This window comes from Balaenoptera borealis (genome assembly GCF_965194805.1).
Source record: "Balaenoptera borealis genome assembly, chromosome: 17".
NCBI classification, from domain to species: Eukaryota; Metazoa; Chordata; class Mammalia; order Artiodactyla; family Balaenopteridae; genus Balaenoptera; species Balaenoptera borealis.
In genome coordinates, this window is record NC_138876.1 from 6,914,328 (window position 1) to 6,941,563 (window position 27,236).

The 27,236-nt window shown below is 37.5% G+C and overlaps 1 protein-coding gene across 17 annotated transcripts in view; it reads left to right on the forward strand.

Annotated features, from left to right (window-relative positions):
- Window positions 1-27,236, forward strand: part of LOC309615261 (uncharacterized protein) — an 85,052-nt gene that overhangs the window by 26,767 nt on the left and 31,049 nt on the right. For 9 of the 17 annotated variants that reach the window (XR_014236665.1, XR_014236669.1, XM_082364656.1 and 6 more), the window contains exons 2-4: window positions 13,649-13,707; window positions 14,477-14,566; window positions 19,579-19,649. Coding sequence is in view for 9 of the 17 variants with exons in the window: in XM_082364656.1 (XP_082220782.1) it covers window positions 13,649-13,707; window positions 14,477-14,566; window positions 19,579-19,649 (220 nt within the window). In the remaining 8 variants the exon portion in view is untranslated. Of the gene's footprint in view, window positions 1-6,230; window positions 10,972-13,648; window positions 13,708-14,476; window positions 14,567-19,578; window positions 19,650-21,999; window positions 22,036-22,795; window positions 26,372-27,236 lie in introns of those variants that run through there. The other 8 variants (XR_014236666.1, XR_014236667.1, XR_014236668.1 and 5 more) reach the window with 6 other exon arrangements.

Below are 27,236 nucleotides of genomic sequence, written 5' to 3' on the forward strand. Positions count from 1 at the left end.
TGCCCGTTCTTATAAAAATTTGTAAAGGGAAAAGTAAAGTGCTAACACTAGTAGTAAGAATGGTAGCTCTCAAGTATGTAATACATTTGTGACAAATATGGAAATCATTAAGCACACCAAAAATTGTTAATCTTTAGCCTCAGCTATACCTTCATTAGATTTGACCTGCTTACTCTGTTTTTGATGATGAATAAAAGAACAAAAAGAACATTTATGAAATATAGATTATATATTATTATTATAGTTTGTGTCTAGAAGATACTTTTTAATTACAGAATGTATTTCATAATGGATTTTCTTATAATATATTTAATTATTCAACTTCTGTACATTTAATTTTCAACTGTCTTCAAGAATACATCATAAGTGGACTTCCCTGGTGGTGCAGTGGTTAAGAATCCGCCTGCCAATGCAGGGGACACAGGTTCGAGCCCTGGTCCAGGAAGATCCCACATACCGCAGAGCAACAAAGCCCGTGCACCACAACTACTAAGCCTGCGCTCTAGAGCCTGCGGGCCATAACTACTGAAGCCCATGTGCCCTAGAGCCCACGTGCCACAACTGCTGAGCCCATGCACCGCAACTACTGGAGCCCGTGTGCTCTAGGGCTCGAGTGCCTCAGCTACTGGGCCCATGTGCTGCAACTACTGAAGCCCGCGCGCCAAGAGCCCGTGCTCTGCAGCAAGAGAAGCCACTGCAGTGAGAAGCACGCACACCTCAATGAAGAGTAGCCCCCCACTTGCCGCAACTAGAGAAAGCCCGCGCACAGCAACGAAGACCCAACGCAGCCAAAAATAAATAAAATAAATAAAAAACCAGCATTTTTTTAAAAAAAATAATACATCATAAGCAAATGTATAACATTTGACAAAATTCCCTAATAACCCTGAAGAAAATATTCTGTGTATTATAGAATTATGTGTGAGTTAAATATAGTAGCTCTGATAAACATTTCTGTCATTTGATCAACCTTTAAAAAAAATTAAACTGAGAACAGAGGGGGAAATTGTTTGAAGGAGAGAGTTGTAATCACTGGTTTATTGCAACTTAATGTGCAGCATCCTAATTAGTCAAGTATCATGTGCCTACCTAGGCATGAAATAACTATTTTTTTCCTAATTTAAATCTGGAAATTTTCAATTGTAGAACAGCTTGAATAGCCTTCCTTGGAAATAGCCACTGGGGTTTTTTTTTGTTTTTTTGTTTTTAAGGTATTTGTCTTCAGAAACAATGAAGGTCATCTTGTATCCATAGAGACCACATGCACTTTCCTCATTATTTCCAGCATTATTTCTGTAATGGGTAGAGTTATTTATGACATTTAAACCAAAAAAATTTTTTTTCAGAAAGCAACTTTAAATATTATAACACGGTAAATATCAATGACTGAAATTACTTACTCCATAGTTTCTCAAAGAAATTAATTAATATTAGAAAATTAGTAGCCTCTCAAAATTGTGTATATTGGTGTGTTCAGCAGTTATCCTGCAGGGTGTGTGTGTGTGTATGTATGTTCATTTCTCGGAAATCACTGAAAATTGTAGACTCTAATTGTTTTAATTGTTTTTTTAAGAGACAATAATTTCACATGCTTTAGATTAAAGCAAATCTTGGTTTCAGTGGAGTGCAGATTTTTTATATTTCACCTAGTCTTCCGTCTCTCTTTCAGGAAAGTGGTGTGGGAAACAAAACGGTTTCAGTGTATTATTGTTTTATAAACAAAGCCAAGGTCATGAGTCTGTTTGCTTATTATCTGCTTTGCTTTGTTCATTTCCATGGACTGCACATCCCTAACCTAAATCAGCTGGGGACAGGGGAAGAAAATATTAGACACTCGGTATCAGTAAAACCCACTGTATTAGCAATCTAAATTAGGACACTTTTGTTAATGAAGAGAGTCGCTTTTAATGATAATATCAGGGCAACAGTCATAAACTGGGACTGTTTCAGGCAGATGTATGGTCACTCTGATCATTAGGGTTGTCATTCTAGTGTGTTGTTTATTATTAATTCTGAAACTCTGGGTTTAGGGAGAGAAAACCTCAGTTTTGCATGTAGCAAAGAGAAAATGTATCTTGTAGGATAACTGGGTAAAATCTTTAATGTTACATATTTGCCAAGATAACTTTATAATGCATATTGTCTTTTGTAATTTATTTAGGAAAAAATTGCTGTTGATAAACCGCTTATCTCTTGCCAATGAATAGCATTAACTTTATCATTTTTGTCCCAAGATGTCACAGATAGCGTTCAGGACTAAAAAGCCTATCCGTCATTAGATAAAGATGGTGACTGGCAACATTTGTGTTTATTCCTTCTGTTAATTGGTTGTCCAGAAAGTCTGTTGTTGTAAACATCCCCGACTGGAAGCTGTAAGACATAGCTAAGCTTTCAGTCAGATGTTTGCTGCTACCGGCTCTTCACAGACAGCATTTCAGGATAGTTATATCTAAGAAGCAGAACAGGGGAGGCTATAAAATGTGTGGAAAAACACCAGGAATCTTTAGGTTTCTTCATTTACTGCTCTCTGTGAGAATGCATGTTTTATGCTAGAGTTTAGTGTGGGATGCTGTCCTAAGAACAGGATATCCTGTAGCAGATGCCATCTGAGCTTCCCAGACTTAAGATGCTGCTGGGCCTTAGAGAATTTAGTTTAAAAAAATTTTTTTTTCCACTATGGGTTCTTATTTCTGTTTTTGCCCTGGCAGTGAACTTTCATTCTTTATTGCCTTTCCAAGTAGGCTAGAGTTTAACTTCCCAGCAGTTCAGAAGACTGATCTCCTCCTTTAGAAATTCTGGAGACGTTATTGGGAGCACATTTATCACCACCACCCCACCCTACCGCCCAGCAGTACACAACCGAGACATTTCAGTTTTCTCTGTAGTGAAGAAGCGTACAAACTTCGTCTCTCGCCTCTCAACCCCCTGCCCCCCCCCAACTTCCTGTTCTCCACCCGGAATGATGTCACAGCTCCTAGTCAGAACTGTCCTCTAAAAACTTGGAGGATTTCAAACCACTGAGCCTATTTGCAACATTCACCATTGGTTATATTTGTCTTACTTTATTGAGTGTATTTTCCTGAGTATTATCACTTGCCTTTTCTCTTCCTCATTAGAATGTGGATGCCTTGTGAGCAGGTGCGCTGTATCTATTTTTTGTGTTCCCTCTCAGTGCTGAACAATACAGGGCTTTTCTCGCAGGTGACATTCAGGGCAGGCTATTGATAACGTATAATTGTACAACAGCTCTTTTTCTGAGTTTTGAAAATTTGTTTTCTTATCTCTATTTGTCTTTTAGACACTGGGAAACATTTCTATTTATTGAAATCTTTCTCTTCAATAAAGCTTTGGTATTTTTATCATGTACTAATATTAAACTGCTAAACATCTTACTGTGTTAGGTTCAGTGCATAATTAAACCAAAAGGTAAAGTTCTTGCTAATTTTTTACATGCATATCTTCCTTGATTAGATCATAAGCTTTCTGAGGGTGAGGACATTATATCTTTATAATTACCAGTTTCCTGCCGTCTGTGTCCAGTAGAGCACCTTGCCTGTATGGGGCCCCACTAACAATTTTGTTTTGTTGCAGCAGTGTCTACTATTTGCTTATATCTTTTATACAGATGAGCAAATGACAGTTTGGGTCATAATGTAGCTGCCCAGATGTATTCGTGCTGCAGCACTGATTCTTAAATGCTCCTTTGTGCTAGTTTACAAGACTTACGTGGCCAGAGTGGAGGGAGGTGGCATAGGTAGTTGCTTCAGACACAGGTAGCTTTGCAAGTTGAAGTATAATTTTCAAGCTTGATGATTAGCATGCAGCAAGTATCCCTTCATGCTCAAATCTTAATAAACGTGCTTTATTAAGAGCTGTCCCTCTGATTTAGCACATTGGAGGCCTTGGGTTCCAGATAGCAGCAAACAGATAGGGCCATTTGCTCTAAGAGCTCAGGGAGTGTTCCCTGGAAAGGCAGAAAGAGTGCTCTGGTAATAGGGTTATTTTGTTAGACAAGGTGACATTGTTTCCTATGAAAAATTTTGTTACATAGCTTTGAAATTCAGTAAGGTAGATAGAAACTGCCTAGTTTAATAATTTGCCTAGCTGAATTTGAAAGACTTTTTAAAATGATAGCCCAGATCTATGCTAAAAGAAGGGTGGGTGTCCTGCACAAAGCTGTGGCACTCTGCACAGCCGTCCACTCATCCCTGGAGGCTCAGGATTAATGTACGATCTGTGTTACGTAACCTTTGTTCCATGTTATTCTGCCCTGATGAGAATCAGAGACCATGGCAGCTTTAATTCTGGATGCCCTTGCTTCAGTGTACTTCAGTACAACCTTTTAGTCATTTGCAGATGACTTCTTTATGTTTTAATTTGGAAGAACCACAAACTTCCCAGTGGCCTGCAAATTTAGCAATTGACTATACAGAACAAATGCTTTAAAATGTTAGAGCATTAGTATTTGCCAGTGAACCTGTAACAGCTTATTTCCCCATTCTTTAACTTAGTATTGAGGAAGACGTGTGTGGTCTTTATTGACAGGTCTTAGAAACCTCAGGAATTCTTTACTAAGAAGATATTTTGATCTAGTTAATATTGAAAGTAAAACATTTTTAGTTACTGACTACCGTTTTCTGAAAATGACAGATTTTTTCCTTAGCATTTGCTTTGAGATTCCTTAGGGGTTACTTTTTTAAGCAGACAACTACAGAATTGTCTTCAAGTTCATTTCCAATTAGATATGCTCGTGTACAAATATTCTTGGTTAAAATTACATTGTTGGATGGATCTTCATTGGTCTTGATGCCCGAGTCCCTTTTACGCAGAGGCAGAGGTGGCGTGGGGTGACCCGGAAGTGGGCAGTGAGCTTCGGATCCCAGCGTGCCGTCCTCATTGCATGCAGAGGGCTCTGACTGTGGCCCCTTCCGTTCCTCTGGTTAAAACTTTATTCACTGAGCGAATGTGCCTCTATTTGCTGTGTGTATTCAGGGAAAAAAAAATGTCAAGTTTGAGTATCAGTCTGAACTTAATTACTTTTCAAAATTATGCTTTTTCAGGCTGTCTCTGCCACAGTTTCCCCAGCCTGGTTCATTATGGGTGGACATGTGATGGGTGTTTTGACATTGCCTCCCCCCCCGCCCCCCAAATCTGTAGCATATGACAGACTTTCTAACAGTTTGATGTTCACTGCTATCTTTGCTCTGGCTTTCCAGCATATTTGGTGAAACAATTTAATCTTCAATCCACTGTTTTTCGAATATTAGCATGTATCAGAATTACTTGGAGGAATTATTAATTAAAATACAGATTGCTGGGCCTTGCGAGAGCTTCTCATTCAGTAGGTCTGAGGTGATGCTTGAGAATGTGCATTGTTCTTCCTAAATTCCCAAGTGCTGCTGGTGCTGCTGTCCTGGGTCCAGGCTTTCAGAAGCGTGGAGCTCATCTTACATTCTTTTCCCTGTTCGGTATTATGCCCAGTTAGCGACTGAAGAAAAATACGCATAAAATCCCCAACTTAAAAACAGGTAGTAATCCAAAAGTTTGTTTTGAAAAAGGTTTGTTGGAAACCTGAGACCCATTTTTCTCGCAGAGAAAGCATCATATTAATTGTCTAGCCCACAAAACCTATTTGAATACATTTGCAAAGAAAAGCAGAAGGAAAAAATAGTATTGCAGTGGAATACTTGAAACAAGAAAACAATATACTTGTGGGGGAAAAAAAAAAAATGTGTGTGTTTAATCTTGAGAACTGGTGCTTCAGGAGAAGTAGCCCGAAGAGGACGAGAGAGGCCAGGTAGAGACGGGAGGTTCCTGAAGGTCCTGGAATGCCTCTGAAATTCCAGAGATTTTTAGAATTTGCTGGCAGTGGTTCTTATATTTAATTTTACTTCCAAATTTGAGGATTTCCTCTTCGTTGGTGCAAGTGTACTGATCGGGCCACATATGCTTCGTAGAGGTATCGGTGGTAATATTTTTGTTAATCAGAGGAATGCAAAGAGACGAGGGATTTCTGAGAGGCAACTTAGCAACACTTGGGCCAGTAGAAGGTGTACTGAGATCAGAGTATGGGAGAGACGTTACTGAGGCGAACTTAACTGAATTATGAGTTGAGGGAGGAGATGGGGAGAGGCTCGAGGAGGGGGAAGAGAAATGAGGAAAAGGAAGGCTACAGCTGAGCTTTGAGCTCCTCAGAGGTGTTTGTTAACTTTGTCTTTTACCCAAAACAGGAATCTCCTTCCTGAGGAAGAATGGGTGATTGATGCATCGTCAAGGCCATCAGCCGGGTTCCTCTAAATGCAAGTTCAGTTGTTTTGAAGAGAGGGATATAGGAAGATGAGAGGCTGTAAAATCAGCCACATTTAGATCGGGAACATTTACAAGATGTTTGCTTACATTGCCATAAATTATTTCAGTGAAAAGAATGTCACTTCTGCCTTTTCCCTTGCAGTTTAAACTTTGTCTCAAAATACTTTTTGATTTGACTTTTGCCTCATTTATGTCAATCATTGTAAGTCCTGCTTTAAACCGAGTTTTCAGTTCATGTAAACATCCTACACTCAGCTGTAATACATGGATCGGCTGGGAGGTGGATGTTTACTTCAGCTGACTTGGAATATCAACCATTAACATTGATGCAGGATTTGGCAAAAATAGTACACAGAGGCTTGATTTCTTTTTTTTTTTTTTTTTTTTGATTTCTTTTTTAATGTAATAACTATAAATTTTAATTACTGTCATATCTTTTCAGTTGTGTTATTGTATCTCTAACATGACATAAGACTCTGGGGTTTGGGGCAAAAGAATGTCTTGTTTGGTCGGTGACATCACACTTGTAGCCCTTTCAGTGTGCTCTGACAAGCAAGGGCTCTGATATTAGACATGTGTAGCCATCTGGCCTCTGCCAGTCAATTTGGTATGTGATTTGGAGGAGGGAAAGACGCTGTTTCACACCTTGGTGTTTTTCTCATCTGCAAAATAGGTATGGTATCCACTTCACAGGGTGGTTGTAAGGATCGACCTCTGTGATGAATGCAAAGTGGTTCATTAGTCAGTTCCTGTCATGTTAACTCCTGATAAATGCTAACATGCTAGCTGTTGTTAATGCCAGCTATAATGCCTAATAATAGTACATAGCATATTTTAGGTGTTCAGTAAATAATTGCTGTTATGTTTAAAGTAGATCTAACTCTTTTTTTTTTTTTTTTTGTGGGCTTCACTCCGGGCCTGGGGTACAGCCAGGTCAAGTGCCTGCTTTATTCAGACAGGAAATGCATGAATGGGGCTCAGCCCTAACTCATTTTTATTTTAGCAATAAAGATGATACCAACTTTCTGATTTGATGGAAATGGTTTGAATCTTTGAAATCACTGTAATTTAGTGGTAGAGTTTTGAAGCCCAGCTTCTTGAACTCATATCCTGGTACTGCCACTTACTAGCTATGTTATTTTGAGGAAGTTATTACTCTCTCTGTTTCTTCTATCTGCTAAATTGGGATTATAAGAGTACCTACCTAATAGGATTGTTATGAGATTAAATGGATTAATATTATAAATGAGTTAATACCAGTAAAGTGTTAGAATAATTCCTGGTACATACTAAGCTCCTGAAAAATGGTAGCTATTATTATTGTTATTACTATTATTATTATTTTAAACATGTGTTTGCCATCCTTTTTTTTCAGAGTATAGTTGTGCCATACATTTGTAAATAAAGGCAAGGTAATACCTGATAACTAGTTCTAGGTATGAATTGTTTGATTTAAATGATATTGTCATATTTCATGCTTTTATTGAAAACACTCTACTTAAAATTAATTTTCTGTAACTTTGTTTTTCAACTCCATGAAATCAGCTCTACTTTTCTTTTTTTGGTGACACATCCACATTCTGTACAGGTAAAACACAAAGCAAACAACAACCACAAAATGAAAATGACTTAAGTACATATTATTCTTTCTAGCAGCTTGGCAAGTATCCATAAACTCTTATCTGTGCCTAAATCCAGAATTAGAATTCACGTTTGCTGCTTCTCCTCTGGAAGATATATATGTGTTATGAAAAATTCACAAATAAAAAATGTGAGGTCAAGGCAGGGAGACTTGTTCTTGAATAGGTGAGTGCGATCTTTCTAATTGTATTCTATTTGTTCAATATACTAAAGTTTTAAAATTTTCTTTTTATTAAGTGGGAGCTGTTCTGTTATGTACTTGGATGTAAAATATATATTTCAGTGAGTTCCACATGTTCATTTAAAACTTGTCAAGTGCTTAGGTTATTTTCTAATTTATAATACTTCAAGAGAAATATTGCAGTGCATTATGGAAGCATCATATAACCTACGGGTAGTTTTATGAAATATATTTTTTCAGATTAAGCATATGTGAGAGTACCCCATCAGTTTACCTTTGAACCTCAGTGAACAAAATATAAAATTTTTCTTTCATATTCTCCAATATGAAAAAATATTTAACATATCATGTGGTTTAGGCTCCCAAATGGCCTATAGGTTAAATTCCTAATTTATAGTGTTTTTTAATTTATTGCTTTTTTTCTTTTGTTTAATAGCCCTGTATCTATATCTTTATATTCCATACTTTCCTGATTATATTATGGGGTCTTTGCTCGTTTGGGCTATCAGCTTTGCCTCACTTTATCACTTAGAAAAAACTCCACATGAAAGTTGAGTTATAGTTAAGTGAAAAAATTTTTTTCACTTTATCTGCTTTTAGTTAATACAGTAAATGATTCTGTTATACTGAGCTGTCTCCCACCCTTTAGAAAATACATGCCTTGATTTCTTTAAAAACCATACATTTATTAGAAATGTAAAAGAAATTTTTTTCTGATAAACATGTGCTTATCAGTTTTAAATGTTACAGAATCTGGGTAAATGTTAAAATGTCCCCATTTTCCCCCCTTATTTTCCAATTGTCATTTTTTATTTAATTGATTGATAGAGCACATAATATAAAGTTGGATTTTTCAATAATATTTGAATATGTTCTGAAATTAAACTCCAACTATTTTCTGTCAAGTTTGAGGATTTGCTATCTCTCCTCATAATTATTTGCTATGCATTTGGCGTAAATTATTTAACTTCTTCCTGTTTCATTATATCTTTCTCATTTCATCGGTTCCCAATAGTAGGATTTTATGGTTCCAAACAAATGTGTCCTATGGCTTCAGTAATCGAAAAATGTCAGTTAAAATGGGGAATCTGATACACATGAGTTTACCTTTTAGTTCTATTCATTTCAGTTTTTTAAAAAAGCAATTCTACCATTAACATTAGCCTTAACTTCCTTTAATTTTATGGAAAAGAAGACATCCCAAGGGTGTTTGTATAATTTAATACACATTATTCCTGTGAGGCTGAGTAAAACTGTTCCGGGAATCAAAATCTTAGCAGTAGAACCTGTTCAGTCACTTAACTGTCTGTCTTGGGACTAACCAGATGCAGTTATAACTGGCTTAAAAGTTCTGACCTTTTCCTTGCTTATTTCAAAGTGATTCTTTAAAGACTGTTAAGCTATTTGTTTAGTATTTGTCCTACTGTCTAAAAATATTTAAAAACAGGGTTTGGGCTGTTTGTTTTGTTTTTTAAAAGTAGTTTGAGAAAGTTTCTTTGCTACTTGTTCTTCATGCAAATTTTATAGGAGTTCAAATTCCCTGGGAAAATAAGGGTTTTTGCAGGGTTTCTTTGATTGAAAAAGTATTAAAGGTCGCTAAAGGTATACAGTTGTCTTAATTTTGACATAAATTTTCCTTATACTATAGGTTATCTCTGAAAATTTTTGTTTTGGGTATCCTGTTTATATTTAATAATTGTTGTTTAAAATTATGTAGTAATATAGTCAGTAGCACAAAAAGATTCCATGTTAACCAGAATACTGGGTTATATTCAAGTAAAGGTATGAGTATGAATGAGAAACAGAGTTTGGGAACTGGGTACTGGCAAATCCTTAATTTTCAGATAACTTTCTTTGTTTTTTTTTTTTTTGAAGTTAACAATAACTCCTTTTTAAAAAATATTTATTAATTCATTACTTATTTATTTATTTATTTTGGCCACACCGGGTCTTAGTTGTGGCGTGCGGGCTTCTTAGTTGTGACATGCAGACTCTTAGTTGCGGCCCGCATGTGGGATCTAGTTCCCCGACCAGGGATCGAACTCGGGCCCCCTGCATTGGGAGCGCAGAGTCTTACCCACTGGACAACCAGGGACGTCCCTTCAGATAACTTTCTAAATGTGTGGTCATTCATTCTGTAATATTTAGAGTAAACGTGAAGAGTATATAAAAATATTCTCTTCACATTCACATACCACGGCCTGCCTTTTTCTTACACTCTGAATTATTAACAGTGGTGATCCTTCCAAGCTCTGTTGTGTTTTTACACACATATACTTTGGTCATATGGGTGGGATTTATAATACCATGAAATCATACTGTATATATATCTTATACTTTTTTTCATGCATTGGAGAACTTTCCATATCTATGCATCACATATTTTTTTTTTAGTTCCGTATATAAATATACCATAATGTACTTTTTTCCCTATTGGTGGAGCCATAGGTTGCTCCAGTATTTCACTGTTCTAGGCAGTCTTGCAAAATACAGAATATTTTGATTCATATTTTGTGTGATTATTTCTGCAAAACCATTTGTAAAGGTATAATTGCTGTGTCAAGGAACATGTCTATTTAAAATACTTACAGATACTGCAAAATTATTCTCCAAGGAGTCTGTGCCAGTTTATACTTTCGCTAGCCATGTAAGAGAGTGCCTGTTTCTTCACATCCTTGCCCCAAAGCATTACCATTCGTGTTCATTTTTGCTGATCTGATGGTTGCAAAGAAGTATCTGTTTTTATTTTCATTCCCTTGTCTAAGAGTGAAGCTAATATCTTTTCACATTTTCATTGGTTTTCGTTCTTTCATTTATTTATTTATTTTTTTTAATTTTTTTTTTAATAAATTTATTTATTCATATTTATTTTTGGCTGTGTTGGGTCTTCGTTTCTGTGCAAGGGCTTTCTCTAGTTGCAACGAGCGGGGGCCACTCTTCATCGCGGTGCGCGGGCCTCTCACTGTCGCGGCCTCTCCTGTTGCTGAGCACAGGCTCCAGACGTGCAGCCTCAGTAGTTGTGGCTCACGGGCCCAGTTGCTCTGCGGCATGTGGGATCTTCCCAGACCAGGGCTCGAACCGGTGCCCCCTGCATTGGCAGGCAGACTCTCAACCACTGCGCCACCAGGGAAGCCCTTTATTTTTTTGATTGTATGTTCATGTCCTTTGCCCATATTTCTTTTGGTTTGTTAATTTGTTCTTATTGTTTTTTAGGAACTGTATGTATTTTGGATTTTTTTTTTCTTTCTAAGTTATTAAGTGTGTTGCAGATACTTCCTCCTAATCTGTCATATGCTTTTTAAAACTTTATTTTAAATCATTATGTAATTTTTGGTAACTTCTGAGTTTTGTTGTCTTAGGAAGGCCCATTCTACCCTCAGTATTATAAATACATTATACTGGGGACTTCCCTGGTGGCGCAGTGGTTAAGACTCTGTGCTCCCCATGCAGGGGGCCAAGGTTCGATCCCTGGTCAGGGAACTAGATCCCACATGCATGCCGCAGCTAAGGAGCCCATGTGCCGCAACTAGGGAGCTGGCGAGCCACAACTAAGGAACCCTGGAGCCGCAATTAAGGAGCCCTCATCATTTCAAATTTTATTTTTAGTTACCCAAAGATTTCTTTTAAGACATTTATTCTGATCAATTTTTTAAAATCATAAAACTCATATAAAAAGGAAAGTCTGTTCTATCAGTTCTTCATCTTTGCGTTAACAGCCCTTAGACCTTGGGTGTTCCCCTGAGTTTGTCACTCATTTTAATACATCTGTCATTATTACTGTCTGAGTATTCATAAATACCACTGTGTATATGGAACACCTATTACGGTACAGGTACTTATTACTTTTGTAATGTTCTCATCTAACCCTTGCAGCAGCCCTTTAGGTTTAGGGTAAGTGTTATTAGTATACTTTACAGTTCAGGAAACTGGGGCTCAGGAAAGTTAAGTCGCTTATAATCACAGAGCAGTTAAAGCGATGGAGATCCCTGACCTCTGAGCAAGTGTCCTGGGTACCATAAGTGGTTCATATATGCAGGCTGTGGGTCTCAGGCATTTGTGGAGATTAAAGAAATAAATGCATGGGAGAGATCTACCCTCAAATATACAGTCAATCTAGAAAGGAACATCTCTAATTTTTTAAAGGTGTGTGATTAAGTGTGTGATTCTAATTTTCATACCTTTCAGAACCAGTGTATGCTGTGCTACCAAATAAATGCTCACTTTTGTCCTTTTCTTATTAATAAGTTTGCTGATATTCTTTGGCTCCTGTCAATTTTCATATTGTTACTGTTGTAGAATCAATAGGATTTAACTGGGTCTTCACTTGAAGGTGGGAAATAAACGCTGTAGTACCGAGAATGTTGCGTATCCATTCTCTCCGTCTGTATGTTAAACCTAAACCACAACAGGTTTACTGTGCTCATGTGCACTAGCCATGAGCAGAGTCATCTACATTAGAATTCCAGTCAGTCTGTTTTTTTTTTTTTCAAAGTCTTAATAGTCGTCCACCTTGAACCTTTAAAGTATGTTTTTAAAACTGCACATATAATAAGAATGATAGTTTTTTTAAAAAATCTGATATCATTATAATTTATTAGGAAAAGTGCAAACATGTTAATAGAAGCATTAATAGAAGAGACGAACAAAATTTATGGAAGAAAAATTTTAAAAATAGACAAATGAATAATTTTCAATCTCTTTAGTAATTAATCAAAGACATAACTGGGCAGATAATATTTTTTGTGTAAAATTAGCAAAAAATCTAAAAAATTATAATATTCAGTGTTATTAAAGATGAAAAGAAATTAGTGCTCGTGATACACTGTAAGTAGGAAAATTCTAGCCGGAGTTTTGGAAATATATGTAAGAAGTTTATTTTTTTAAATATCTTTTATTTCAAAGATTCCATTTATAGAATATATTTTAAGAAAATTTATGTATGCATTAAAGGTAAAAATGTTGATCTGCATTTTTAATATGAAAAGATATCCAAAACAGATTAATAAGAGCAAAAAGTAAGTTATAAAATAGAATAATGATAGAGTTTTATTATGACCCTAAGGAAGTTATTTCAGCTTTTTGTTTCCACACAAGCATTTAAAGTCTTTGTTTCAAACTAAACAATGAACAGTTTGTACTGTTTACATATGTTTAAAAAAACGATTGAACAGATCCCAGGCAGCTCAGACAGGGCAGGTAGAAGGCTCCGAGGGCTGACAGTAGGAAAACTAATCCACGTGCTCAGAAAACTTGATGTAGCCGTGCCATACAGGAATGTGTACTGTACAGTTGTAGGTAGAGCTCTGGGTAGACCGGAGTACCAGTCTTTTCTGAAGTTTTCAGGATATCTGGGATTTGAATTCATGCCTTGTATTTATTTTCGTATGTAATAGGTTGAGTATGTAAGAAGCAGTGTTCATAAAAGCTGGCAAACCTGTTTTACTTGTTTCTCAGTCTTTTCAGATCATTGCCTATAAAACACTGACATTTACAGTAAATATCTTGTTTTAAATACAGGCTAACCCTATCAAACCTTGTGTCCTTGCGCTGCATTCATTTAATGACCTCGCCCTTTGGTAAGTTGGCATGTGGTTTGAGGTGGCTTTCGGTGATGGAGAGTTTGAAGGAGTTAAAGGGAAAAGCAGGAAGAGAATAACATTTTCAGGGAAATATGATCATACAATGGACAGGCCCTTGAGAGAATAAGAGATTATCTCTATCTTTATTATGTGACCTTTGGCTAATTCCTGAAGCATACTCACTTCATATGCCTTGTATGTAAATGAGAACATTACAGTTTTATAAGTCCCTTTATCTCTGTGACTCCAGTGATCTGTTTTATTGTGTGTTTGCGTATGTCAGTAGCTCACAATATTTAGCAGATTGAGTTCTAGGTTAAACCACCTGGATTCATCTGTAAAATGGGGTTACCTGTCTCCTAAATTGCAGTGATAATTTAATTAGATAATCCAGATAATCGCTTAGCACACTATCTGGCACATACTAAGCCCTCAGGAAATAACTCACTCTTCAAAACTCAGTTCAAATGTCTTAGTGTAACCTGGATCTTGGACCTTCCAGGTAAAAGGGAGAGAGGGTTCTTCTCTTTGTGTCATAAATATGTCTTTTACTATCTTCTAGTTTAGCACTATCACTGGTACTAAAATTATCACTAATTTATTTACACGTGTAGTTCTCCTCTTAAATTATGAGCCCCTTGAAGACAGAAACAAGTTTGTCTTCATGAATTCAGTGTCTGACATGATAAATTTTGTTGAAAGAAGAAAATTTTATTCTTGTTTTTATTTTATTTTTATTATTATTATTATTTTTTTTTTTTTTTAGTTGCGGCATGCAGGATCTAGTTCCCGGACCAGGGATCGAACCCGGGCCCCCTGCATTGGGAGCGCAGAGTCTTAACCACTGGGCCACCAGGTAAGTCCCTATTCTTGTTTTTAAATACGGTCCCCTCCCTCTCTCAATGGAAGATAAGCTTGGAGCAAAGGTGTCTAGTAGAAATGTTCTCAAAAATCCTGGGCATGTTCTCAAAACACGTTTTTTTTTTTTAACAGCTATTTAATTGCCACTGTACTGCCAAGGATTAAATCAGTTTTTTACTTTGCTTCTTCACAGTGTTTTCCTTATAAAAAATTAAAGTAAGAAAATGACTGCCAGGTGGTGAAAACTGTCCACTAAAGAATTGTATAAAGGCATCATAATAGCAGTATAAAAGAGCTGATCTTGGAATCAAGGCCTTGGGTTCATGTTATAGCATCTGCTACTTCCTAGCCATATGACAGTGATCAATGATTTTATCTCTCTGGCTCTACAAAGTGGGAGTACTTCATGTTACTTGTAACAGCAAGAAAAACAGACCACAGGGTGTGAAGGGTTACAGTTAGTCCTCTGGTAGTGCTCTGGTTTCACAAGTCTTTTCTCAGGTTCTTAGAATGATTAATAGGAGGTAATATTCATGCAGTACCAGCACTATGCCTGCTTAATAGAAGACACCCAATTATTTCTTGAGTGGAGTTAGTTTCAGTTGATACTATACCCTTTAAATTTGAAAAAAGCCAACTTATTTTACCATGTACACAGGTGTTTACTGTTAAAAGTGTTTAAATTAATTGTACCCTTGGTTACATGTTGAAAAACAGAACTGAAATGTTAAGTGGTGACCAAGTAATTATACTTCCATCATGCTAATGTTGTAGGGAAGAATAAACAAAAATCAAACAGCAAAGGCATACCCAAGAATTAAGTTGCACAATTAAAGGTTAATATTTTCTCAACACAAAAATGCAGGTCTCTACTTCATCCTACTCTCCTACAGTTAATTTTTGATAACTCAAGACACACACTGAAAACATTAAAGCCAACTAGGTCTTCACTGATTACATTTTCCTTAGAAAAAGTGGAAGTGTAGAGAGAATTATTCTTAGTAGTACTGACACAGATAAAATTGGCTGGTTATTAGATGCCTTTCAGTGTAGTCGTTATGGTATATGAAGCTCTGTTGCCTATGAAAGTTTTGTCCAAATCACTTCCCAGTTGACTCAAAATCCCCCACTTGTAAGTTCTCTTTTCCCTGTTCTTACTGGTTTTCTACCTTCATACCTTTTTACGAAATAAACATTTTCTTCCAACTCTGTTTGTGTTTTCTTCATTTGTTCTGCTTTTCAAAGTGCATCAATTAGTGATTGAATTTTACTGCAGTGTAATAGAAAACTGCAAATCAGTGGCTTAAAATGGTGGTTTATTGTTTTACCTTCTCACATAGTTTGTTTCCAGGAATCTTGGTGGCGTGGCAGACTGAATTCACATAAACCTTGCTACCACCACCATCCCATAGCTCCAAACTCAGAAAGATGCCAAATAAAACGTAACCTATACACGCAGCTGACTGCAAAAGAAAAGAAAGGAAATACCAAGTGCCAGAAGTGAAGAGAAAACAAAGCCAAAGTAGTAAACGGAGGCACTGAAAGCAACTCTGACCTGCAGGATTATCATCTTGGCTGAGAGCCTTACCAGGGAACTCTGGGACTTTTAACAGTGAGACATGACCTGACAATGCAGGGAAGGTGGGACTGAGACCTCTGCAGGAAGCCAAGACCCTAGAAGGTACTGCAGCCTCAGGAAGGGGGGCGCAGAGCTCTGCACAGCAGCCTGAGGGCTGCAAAGCAGCTTCTGAACCTAAGACTAGGTGGAGGGAAAGGAAGATTTCCACGACAAAGAGCTGAAATGTCCGTTACAGTCTTGCTCTCACAGTATCCAAGCTTAGCTTAAAAATTACTGTGACCACCTCCTTAATGTGCAGGGCACAATAAGGTGCTGGTGGTAAAGCAATGAATAAAACAAACTTCTGCCCTCTTGGGGCCTCTCTTCTAATGTCACTGGGAAGAAATTTACTATTATATATTTCAGACACTTGATAATTTTTGAAACGACAGGAATAAGCTAGAATACAGCGTAAAAGAGATGGAAAAAAAATGAAAGATTCACACAAGTAAGATCCAGTGTACATATATATTTTAGGAGTTTTAAGCAGGAGGAAATAGAACGGGGGGTGAGGCAATTGTGAACTGACCTAAGGCAATGTATTCGTGTACAACCCTTGGTAGATAATAGTACCCACTGAATACCCACCCACCCCAAACACACTCCTGCCCCCAGATCACCACCTAACAGCCAGGTTAAGGTTATAATGAAGGCAGTTTCTCACCAACTTCTGTCACCAATACAGATATTAAGTAAGCAAAAAAAAAGAAAAAAAATCTTATTGCCTGTTCTGCAGGCTTAAGGAAGTTGTTCTCTGCCCTTTGAGATGCTCTAACCACCTTGCCTGAAAGTTCCCTTCAAGAAGCAGAATTCTGTTACCCTTAACAAAACCTGTGTTCATGGCTGGACACTGAGGACCTTTCAGGGGATTATATTAGGACCTCTTCCCAAAGGGTAAGGGCTGCAGACCAAGCTGGATTCTTCGTCCTGTTCTTGGAGGGTGGGTGTGCAACTCCACTTTTAGCCAATCCACATAATCTTGAAAACCTGTAACCATCAGGGGCCAATTTTTGAAGTTCATCATTCTAGTTAACAGGCCACTAATTTCACCAATAAAAATTTCTGACCTTTAGTATGTAAATTAGCAAAGCATTATATGTTGGTGAAGAGACAGACAACAGTACCTAGGAAAGTTGCCTCTGGATTATGGATTCTCTAATTAAGAGTGTGAGCTGATCATCCTGGACTGTACTTTCTTGGTCAGAATAGTAGCAGGACCTACGTGACAACTTTACATGAGTAACTCGTGCCGCAAATGCTGGATTATTTAACTGTAAATTACAGATATCTTAACAGCTACATTGGAAGAGATAAGTGGCTAAGAAGCTTCCAGAATTGATCAAAGACATTGTATCAGGAATGATATTTGTCTTGTAACAGAACCAAAGTAAGAATGGTGCTTAAACTGTTAGGGTTTCCTTTTCTTTCACATGTTGGCTGTCCAGGTGTCCAGTACAGTAGCTCCATAAGATCAGTGGGGCTCCAGGCTTTTTCTGTTCTTTACTTATGACCCACCATCTTTAGTGCGTGGTTTCCGTCCTCGTGAAGACATGGCAGCTGCGGTGCTCACATTCCAGATAAGAAAGAAGAGGCAAGGGCAAGATACACTGCAAATATGACAAAATAAAGACTTTCCAGGAAAAATAAGAATTTGTTACCAGTAGGCATACACTGGAAGAAATGTTAAAGGATATTCTTCAGGCGGATGCAAAATGACCCCAGATGAAATCTAGAAATGAGGGAATAAATGAAAAGCAATGGAAATGGTAGATGTGTAAGTGTAAATATAACTAAAACTGGGGGATTTAAAATATCTGTAGAATTAAGATGCATCATATAATAACAAAAGACACAGGGAGAGTAAATGGAGTTAGTGCTATCAGGTTCTAGCAATTGGTAAGTGATAAAATTAATACTGTTATTAGACTGTAAAGTCAAGGAGGCATGTTATAATCTTGAGCACTAAAGAACAATAGAATGTGTATGTAACACTTTAATAGAGGATAAAATATAAGAAGGCAAGAATGGAAAAGGGAACATAAAACAGCTCAGATTTTTAAGTTGCAAAATATAAACCCAAACATGTAAAGTGATTCATTACTTGAATTAAAGTTGAAAAATTATCAGCTGAATCAATATCCCACTACACACTTCTTACAAGAGACACAATTCTAAGATCACATAAAACAACCAAATGGAAACAGTGTAACTATAGTTTTATTGGGCACAGAGATTTAAGGCAAGAAGCATCTCTAGAGATAAAAAGGACATTTTAAAGTGGTAAACGAATTAATGCACACAAACCACACAATCCTAAATGTGTTCGTTCCTAGGACAAATTTAAAATATATAAAGCAAAAGTGACAGGAGAGGGGAAATAAGTAAATCCCTAATTATAGTTAGTAACTTTTACACAGCTTCTGCAATAGCTGATAGAATACTCAGACCAAAAGCAAAAAAAAAAAAAAAAATCAGAATACAGAAGATCTGAACAATACCATTACTAAACTTCAGCTAATTTATGTATGCTGAACACTTGATCAAAAAGGCATAATTCAGTTCTTCAAGTAAACATGAATCATCTACCAAAGTTGACCCTATGCTGAGTCATAACACAAACCTCTACAAATTGTGAAGGATCAAAAGCCTTCATTCTGTATTCCCTAACACTGGAATTAAGCTAGAAACCAGTAACAAAAAGATGGCTAAAGAAACCCCAACTGCTTGGAAATTAAGTAATACATTTGAAAACAGTATCTGGGTCAAAAAAAAAAAACATTTTAAAATATGTTGACGTGAACAGTAACAAAGATACTAAAACTTGTTTCAGCTAAAGCAGTGTATGTAGGGAAATTTATAGCCTTAAGTGTGTATATTAGAAAAGAAAAAAGGTTGAAAATCAATGACCTAAACTATTTTCAGGAAGCTAGAAAAAGAAGAAGAATGAAAAAAGATTTAAGGTCAATGAAATAAATAACGTACAACAGAGAAAGTCAACAAAGCGAAAAGTTTGGTTCATTGAAGTCTAATAGCAATAATAACCACTATTGTTTAACATTATATTTGAGATCCTAGCCAGTGAAATGAGGCCTGAAATAACAGCATAAGTTTTGAAAGGAGGAAATAACACTATTTATAGACAACTGCTATTGTGCATAGAAAATTCAAAGGAATCTATGAACAGAATAATTTATCAAGGTCGCTGGATACAAAGTCAATATACAAAGACCAATTGATGTCAGAAACAAAGAAATAGAAGTTGTTAAAATGATACAATTTACCCTAGCGTAAAATATCAAATACCTAAAAATAAATTTTTGAAAGAAAATCATAATATTGAGAGAAATTTGAAAAGATATAAATGTTTGGCTTGTTATCTAACTTCACAGTTACCAAAATCCCAGCAGGATGTTGAGAAATCAACCAACTGACAGAAGTGCAAAGGACAAGACTATCCAAGGTAAACAAACAACAACAAAACTGAAAATATTTCACCAACAGATATTAAGACCTGTTATAAAGCTATAGTTATAATTATGACTGTAAAGTTGGTTGGCATAAGGATAGATAGGTAGACCAATGTAACAGAAAGCCTAGGCACAAATCCACAAATATAGATGATCTGATTTATGACCAAGGGACATCATTGCAATGGGTGAAAAGATGGTCTTTTCAATAAATAGTGCAGAGTCAGATATCCATATGAGAAAAAAAAAATTATCTAGACCCCTTCCAGACGCAAGGCAGAAAAATCAGTTCCATATGGAATATAGTCTAAATGTGAAAGGAGAAATAAATAAAACATAGGAGAATATCTTAATGATTTGGGGCAGGCAACAAAGCACGTAGAAGCATAAAGGGAAAAAGATTTTAAGCTAATCTATGGTGATAGGATCAGATAGAGGTTATCACTACCCTGGCAAAAAATTTTTTCTTCAATAAAAAAGACAATATCATAAAAGAAATAAGATATGAATAAGGATATAGTTCTAGATTTTTTAATGACAAAACTTGTGAATTTATGTGGATAAATTTGAAATTTTAGTTATTTTTTAAATGAGGATCGTTGTGTGTATATAAAATAACACTAAATCTGAATCTTTTTAAAAATGTACTCCCAAGTAATCCACCAGATCTAAATGGCTTATGATGTGGTCTGTTAAACCTTCAAGAAACAATCCTTATAAATGTTGCAGTAGAGAATTTTTAGAAAGGGGGAAGGATGGGGGAAGCTCAACTATGATACTAAAGTCAAATGGGATATGTGAGGGAAAAAATACTATACTTCAGTCTCTTATGAACATGGCTGAACTAGCCTGAATATTAGCATTTCAGATTCACCAGTTAAAATTCACTCATTGTGACAAAGTAAAATTTATTGCCAAAATGCGAGAATGGTATGCATTGGAAAATCTTTTCATATAATATGCCACATTAATAGATTAAAGAGAAAAACCATACTATCATCTCAATGAATGCAGGAGGAAACAACAAAATGCAACACTCATTTTAAAAATCAACCAAATGAAACATCCTCTTGGTAGATTATGAATAGACAGAAGCTTCCTTAGTACGATAAACGATAACTAAAAACCCATGTTTAGCATGACGAGTTAATGGTATAACTTTAGAGATGTTCCTTTAAAGTCAGCAGTAGGACAGGGATGGCTATTGTGCATCTGTTTCACATTGCACTGAGACCTTGGCCAGTGCAGTAAGATTAAAAGAAGAAATAGGCATATGGATTGGAAAGTAAGAAACAGTTACTGTTAGTGGGCAAGAAAATTATTTGAAAGTTCAAGGGAAATTACAAAGTATTATAACTAATATGAAAGTTGAGGGTTTGGGGATATAAGACCAATATGCAAGAATAAGTAGTGCTCCTTTCCACTCAAAACAGTCTATTTAGGGTCTTCCTTGGTGGCACAGTGGTTAAGAATCTGCCTGCCAATTCAGGGGACGTGGGTTTGAGCCCTGGTCTGAGAAGATCTCACATACCACGGAGCAACTAAGCCCGCGTGCCACAACTACTGAGCCTGCACTCTAGAGCCCGCGAGCCACAACTTTTTTTCATTACTTTAGTAAAATTGAAATTACACATTGCTTATAACAACAGTTCCACATGTGAGTCTTTTTACAACACTAAAGTTCTGCATCATACTTAAGTTTAGAAATTATTGAACACTTGAAGCTTGTTATAGACATTTGTAGCAGGGAAATAGAAGATTGAAGTGCTTTTTCCAAAATCTGGGAAATCACACTGATGTTTTCATTGATTAAAAAAAAAAATAGCTCTTGATAGAAAAAAAGTCTAATATTTTGTTTTAAAACCAGCTACCTTTGAAGATATTAACAATAAATACAGTTTGTGAGCTACCAGTGTCTCCTACATTGGTCATGCTTTGACTTTCCACAATTATGTAAGACATTGCATAACTTTGACATTCATTCAGACGAAGATTACAGTTCAGATTAAGAGAAAATACGTGTACAAATTAATTTGACAAAAGAAGTTTCTTCATATGTAATAGCAGAAAAACACAACAGAGCAACATACATGTTGCTTATGATAAAATATGTATGCTCCAATTTAATATCTTTTTGAGACCTTTGCTTTAATCTGTTAGTATCTAACACAGATTTTATATTTAGTTCACTAGTTGTAAATTCACTTTCCTTACTAAGAGAGGCTGAGATTTTATAGTCCTACATCTAAATACATAATTTTTATTTTATTTCTTTTTATTTTTATTTTTTATTATAAATTTATTTATTTATTTTTATTTGTTTATTTTTTTTGGCTGCACTAGGTCTCCGTTGCTGTGCGTGGGCTTTCTCCACTTGCGGTGAGCAGGGGCTACTCTTCGTTGCGGTGCGCGGGCTTCTCACTGTGGTGTCTTCTCTTGTTGCAGAGCACGGGCTCTAGGCACGCGGGCTTCAGTAGTTGGGGCAAGCAGGGTCAGTAGTTGTGGCTCACGGGCTCCAGAGTGCAGGCTCAGTAGTTGTGGCGCACGGGCTTAGTTGCTCCGCGGCATGTGGGATCTTCCCGGAGCAGGGCTCGAACCCGTGTCCCCTGCATTGGCAGGCAGATTCTTAACCACTGTGCCACCAGGGAAGCCCTAAATACATAATTTTTAAGTCCAAGTTGTAAGCATTATAGATTGATTTCCTTTTTAAAGAGAGTCACATGTTTCTAATTTCATGTTTTTATTTCTGAGAGAAGTTACCTATGTCATTATTCCCACTATATGTTGTGTATTTATACACTAAGACATCCATAGGGACGTTACTTACAGCAATGTATGAAGTAACAGGGGGAAAAAAAAGTAACTTGCATGACCCTAGCACTAGAGTCTCCAGTCAAATCAAGTCTATGGCCTGTAAGCTAAGAATGGTTCTGCAGGTGTGCAGTGAAGGACTTAGCAAGTCTGGCTTACTCAAACCCTGCACATTGCAAAGATAAGTCTGCCCCTTGACCAAGTCCCTGGGAGATAACCTTTAAGCTCTTGGTATATCCTGCCTTCTATGAGTGCCTGTGTTTACCTGGGGCCTTGAGCCACATCAGATAGATTATGCTAACAGTGATTTCTGGTGGGGGCATTGCAGTACGCAGGATCAGTTTGACCTCTAGAGGAGCTGGAAGCTGAATAACTAAGGTCAGCCACGTGGCTGCTCCATGCCTGTGAGACCTGACCCTCACCGCAAGCCCTGGGCATGAAGTCTCAGGTGAGCTTCCCTCGTTCACAAGAGTCTATATGTGTTGTCCCACGTCATTTCTGGGAGAATTAACTGCTGTCTGTCCATGCATCTTCTCCAGAGAGGACACCTGGAAGCTTGTGCCTGGTCTCCTGGACTCTTCCCTATGTGCCTTTTACGTTCGCTGATTTTAAACTGAACCTTTCTGCTATAAATTATATCTGTCAGCATAACCACTTTTCTGACTTCTGTGAGTCATTGAACTAGAGGGTGGTCTTGGAGACCTTGACACAACATTAATTAAAGGATTCCTTTTTACACAACTAATATGCAGGGACTTCCCTGGTGGTGCAGTGGTTAAGAATCTGCCTGCCAATGCAGGGGACACGGGTTCGAGCCCTGGTCCTGGAAGATCCCACATGCCGCGGAGCAGCTAAGCCCGTGCGCCACAATTACTGAGCCTGTGCTCTAGAGCCCGCGAGCCACAACTACTGAAGCCCGCGCGCCTAGAGCCCGTGCTCCTCAGCAAGAGAAGCCACCACAATGAGAAACCCACACACCACAACGAAGAGTAACCCCCGCTCACTGCAACTAGAGAAAGCCCGCGTGCAGCAACAAAGACCCAACACAGCCAAAAATAAATAAATTAATTAATTAATTTAAAAAATATATGCAGTAGGGACCATATGTGTCCTGCGAAGCTTAAAATATTTTCTAGCTGGCCTTTACAGAAAACTTTTACCAACTCATGCAGAAATGTAGGAAATAAATAGCCTATGTTATTTTCATAGATTGAAATCATATCAGTTAAAATGGATGAATAGCGATATAAATAAAGCTCAAACTGTTTTAAGTGAAAAAAGTAATAGAAGGATAAAACAGTATGATACGGGCTTCCCTGGTGGCGCAGTGGTTGAGAATCTGCCTGCTAATGCAGGGGACACGGGTTCGAGCCCTGGTCTGGGAAGATCCCACATGCCGCGGAGCAACTAGGCCCGTGAGCCACAACTGCTGAGCCTGCGCGTCTGGAGCCTGTGCTCCGCAACAAGAGAGCCCGCGACAAAGAGAGGCCCGTGCACCGCGATGAAGAGTGGCCCCCGCTTGCCGCAACTAGAGAAAGCCCTCACAGAAACGAAGACCCAACACAGCCAAAAATAAATAAATAAATTAATTAATTAATTTAAAAAAACCAGTATGATACTATTTATGTAAGTTAAGCTATTGTTATGGGTAAATGTATATGTAAAACCTTAAAAAAACACTAAGGAGGATATCTCGAACTTTAAGATAGTCGTGAGCTCTGGGGAAAAAATGGAATGGAATATAAGAGTTATTTGTCAGATTTTCATTCTTAAAAAGAGAGATTCAAGGGGGAAAAATAGGTCTCGTAAAACAAATGAAAAGGTTTTATTTTACTAATTTTTTTGGGCTTATTTCCACAAATCAGCTTGGAATTATAGAATGATTGTGCTAAAGACCTCAGCTGCTTCAAATTCCTCAAGTTCTCAGTTAAGAAACAGGTCTTGGTAGGTGAATTGCCCAAGGTCATGCTGAATTCTTGTTTGTTTAAAGAGGCTGTTCTGTAGGAAGTATGTTAGTGCTGGCAGGGTCAGTTATTTTGAACTGTGGAAACTTGAAAATTGATTCTCATAAAGACATAAGGGCTATGGTATACATTCCAGAGATATATCAAGTTCTCTTTTCAGTTTTGTCAATCTATAAGCATTGTCTTCTCAGGGGTTAATTTCCTTTATGCTGGTGGTGAGCTGCTAAATCCACCCTTTACAATGGAGGAAATATACCTAATTTGTATTTCTTAAAAGAAAAATTTCCTCTTTGAAGCAGTCATAGTGATCATGCCAAGTTTAGTGTCCAGTGATATCTAGAAGATTTTAAGGGTATTAAAAAGTTAAGTACTATTAAGATCTTAAGTAATCATCAAATAAGAAAATGGTTTTTTAAATGCTTTGTAAACTGTAAATTAGGGTAAAGTGGTACTAATGTGAACCACACTGAATTCAGATTTCTAGTATATAAAATTTAATGATACCTTCCCTACCAACATTCAGGGAGTTACTGGGAGAATCAAATGAGATAATAAATGTTAAAAAAAAGAAACCTTTTATAAATGTCAAAATACTATGTAAATGAGTCGTATAAAAAAGTATTACCATCACCCTGGCTGTGATGACACTCATGTGGGCTAATTATAATTGTGAAGGGGGAAAAAAAAAAAACATGCTTTCTTGGTTTCCTGAGACCAGAGGTGAGCTGTCAGCTGTGAATAAGGCAAAGTGATTAACATTCATCTAGCTCTGTCTTTGTAGTCCATACCAGGTTACATGAGAGATGAAAGAAGACTAAGACACAGCTCATGCCCTTCTTTTCAATTCATCATTTATTGAGCACCTACTATGTGTGTAGGGGGGGAACCAAGAACTTGGTATATTAATTGTCCTCATATTTGCCTGACAAGGTATTATCCTTGTTTCTCACATGGAAACCGAGGCCCAGAGAAGTTAACTCAAAATCGAATGGATCCAGAGCTAGCATTTGAACCCATTGTTTCTGGCTTCAAAACACATTTCGAAAAGCAACCTACAAGGACTTCCCTGGTGGCACAGTGATTAAGAATCCACCTGCCAACGCAGGGGACACAGGTTCGAGTCCTGGTCCAGGAAGATCCCACATGCCGCGGAGCAACTAGACCCGTGCACCGCAACTACTGAGCCTGCACTCTAGAGCCCGCGAGCCACAACTACTGAGCCTACGTGCCACAACTACTGAAGACTACGTGCCTAGAGCCTGTGCTCCACAACAAGAGAAGCCACCACAATGAGAAGCCCATGCACCACAACGAAGAGTAGCCCCTGCTTGCTGCAACTAGAGAAATCCCGCACACAGCAATGAAGACCCAATGCAGCTAAAAAATTAATTAATTAATTTTAAGCAGAGAAAAGAACAAAACAACCTACAAGAAAGCTAAGAAAGCTAGGATCCAAAAGTTAAATAGTCTGGGGAAGGGAAACAATAGTAGAGGAGATAAGTGAAAGAAGACACTAGTGTGGGCAGGGGAGCAGTTAGGAGCGGCTTCTCGAAACAGGTAGGACTTTTAGGTGGCCCTGGAGGATAGCTGGAAGTAGGAAGGTGAAGAAGAATGAACACTGTCAGCAAGGGAAAGTGGTAACTATGGTGACCACTTACTGGGTTCCCCACCTAGTTGAGCCCAACAGTGTGCGTCTTTGGGATGAGAACACTCACAGGGTGTGCTGCCTCTGTGGTCAGTTGGTTCCAGGACAAGAAATAGGCGTGGGTAAATGGGAGAGTTACTGAGGCAGCAGGGAGGAATGATGGAAGATTCTTCTCATTTCCAGAAGTCAAGAACAAGGCCCAGCCTCAAGGTCAGGATAGAGCCTATGCTGTAACTCTCATAATTTTGTAAACACACCACATCAGAGAACCATGTAAACATTTTGTAGATGGCAACTGACTTGAGTGTTTGCTTAAGTCTGTCATTTTATTTTTAATTTATTTTTTCTTCCAGTTTTATTGAGGTATAATTGACGTCCGGCACTGTATAAGTTTAAGATGTACGGCATAATGACTTGACTTACATATACTGTGAAATGATAACGACAGTAAGTTTAGTTAACATCCATCATATGCTATAAATACAAAAAACAAAAAAATACAAGCTTTTTCCTTGAGAACTTTTAGGATCTACAGTCTTAGCAACTTTCAAATATACCATACAGCAGTGTTAGCTATACACTGTACATTGCATCCCCAGTGCTTATTTATCTCATAACAGAAAGTTTGTACCTTTTAAAAAATCCTTTATAAAGTAGTTATTGATGTGGGGTGGACAGGGGTTGGGGTTTGGAAACACTGGGGTAGAATTCAGTAGACCTGGATACTATACCTTTTCCCTTAGCATGAGTCACTGATTATATGCATTTATTATATGAGTGTATTGAGCCTCAGTCACGTGTCCTACCTTTTGGGTCATGAATATAAAATAACCAATATATGAATACTTTGAAATATATGAAGTTTGATGGTAGATGTTGAGTTTCATGTTCCAACAGCACTGACATCATTCCTACTGCAAAGATGATAATAGGGTGTTTATCATAACGTGCTCTAATATGGTTTTAAAGGTTTTCCCCCCTAACTTTAAAAGGCTTATGGGGAGCTTCCCTGGTGACGCAGTGGTTAAGAACCTGCCTGCCAGTGCAGGGGACACAGGTTCGAGCCCTGGTCTGGGAAGATCTCACATGCTGCGGAGCAACTAAACCCATGCACCACAACTACTGAGCCTGTGCTCTAGAGCCCGTGAGCCACAACTACT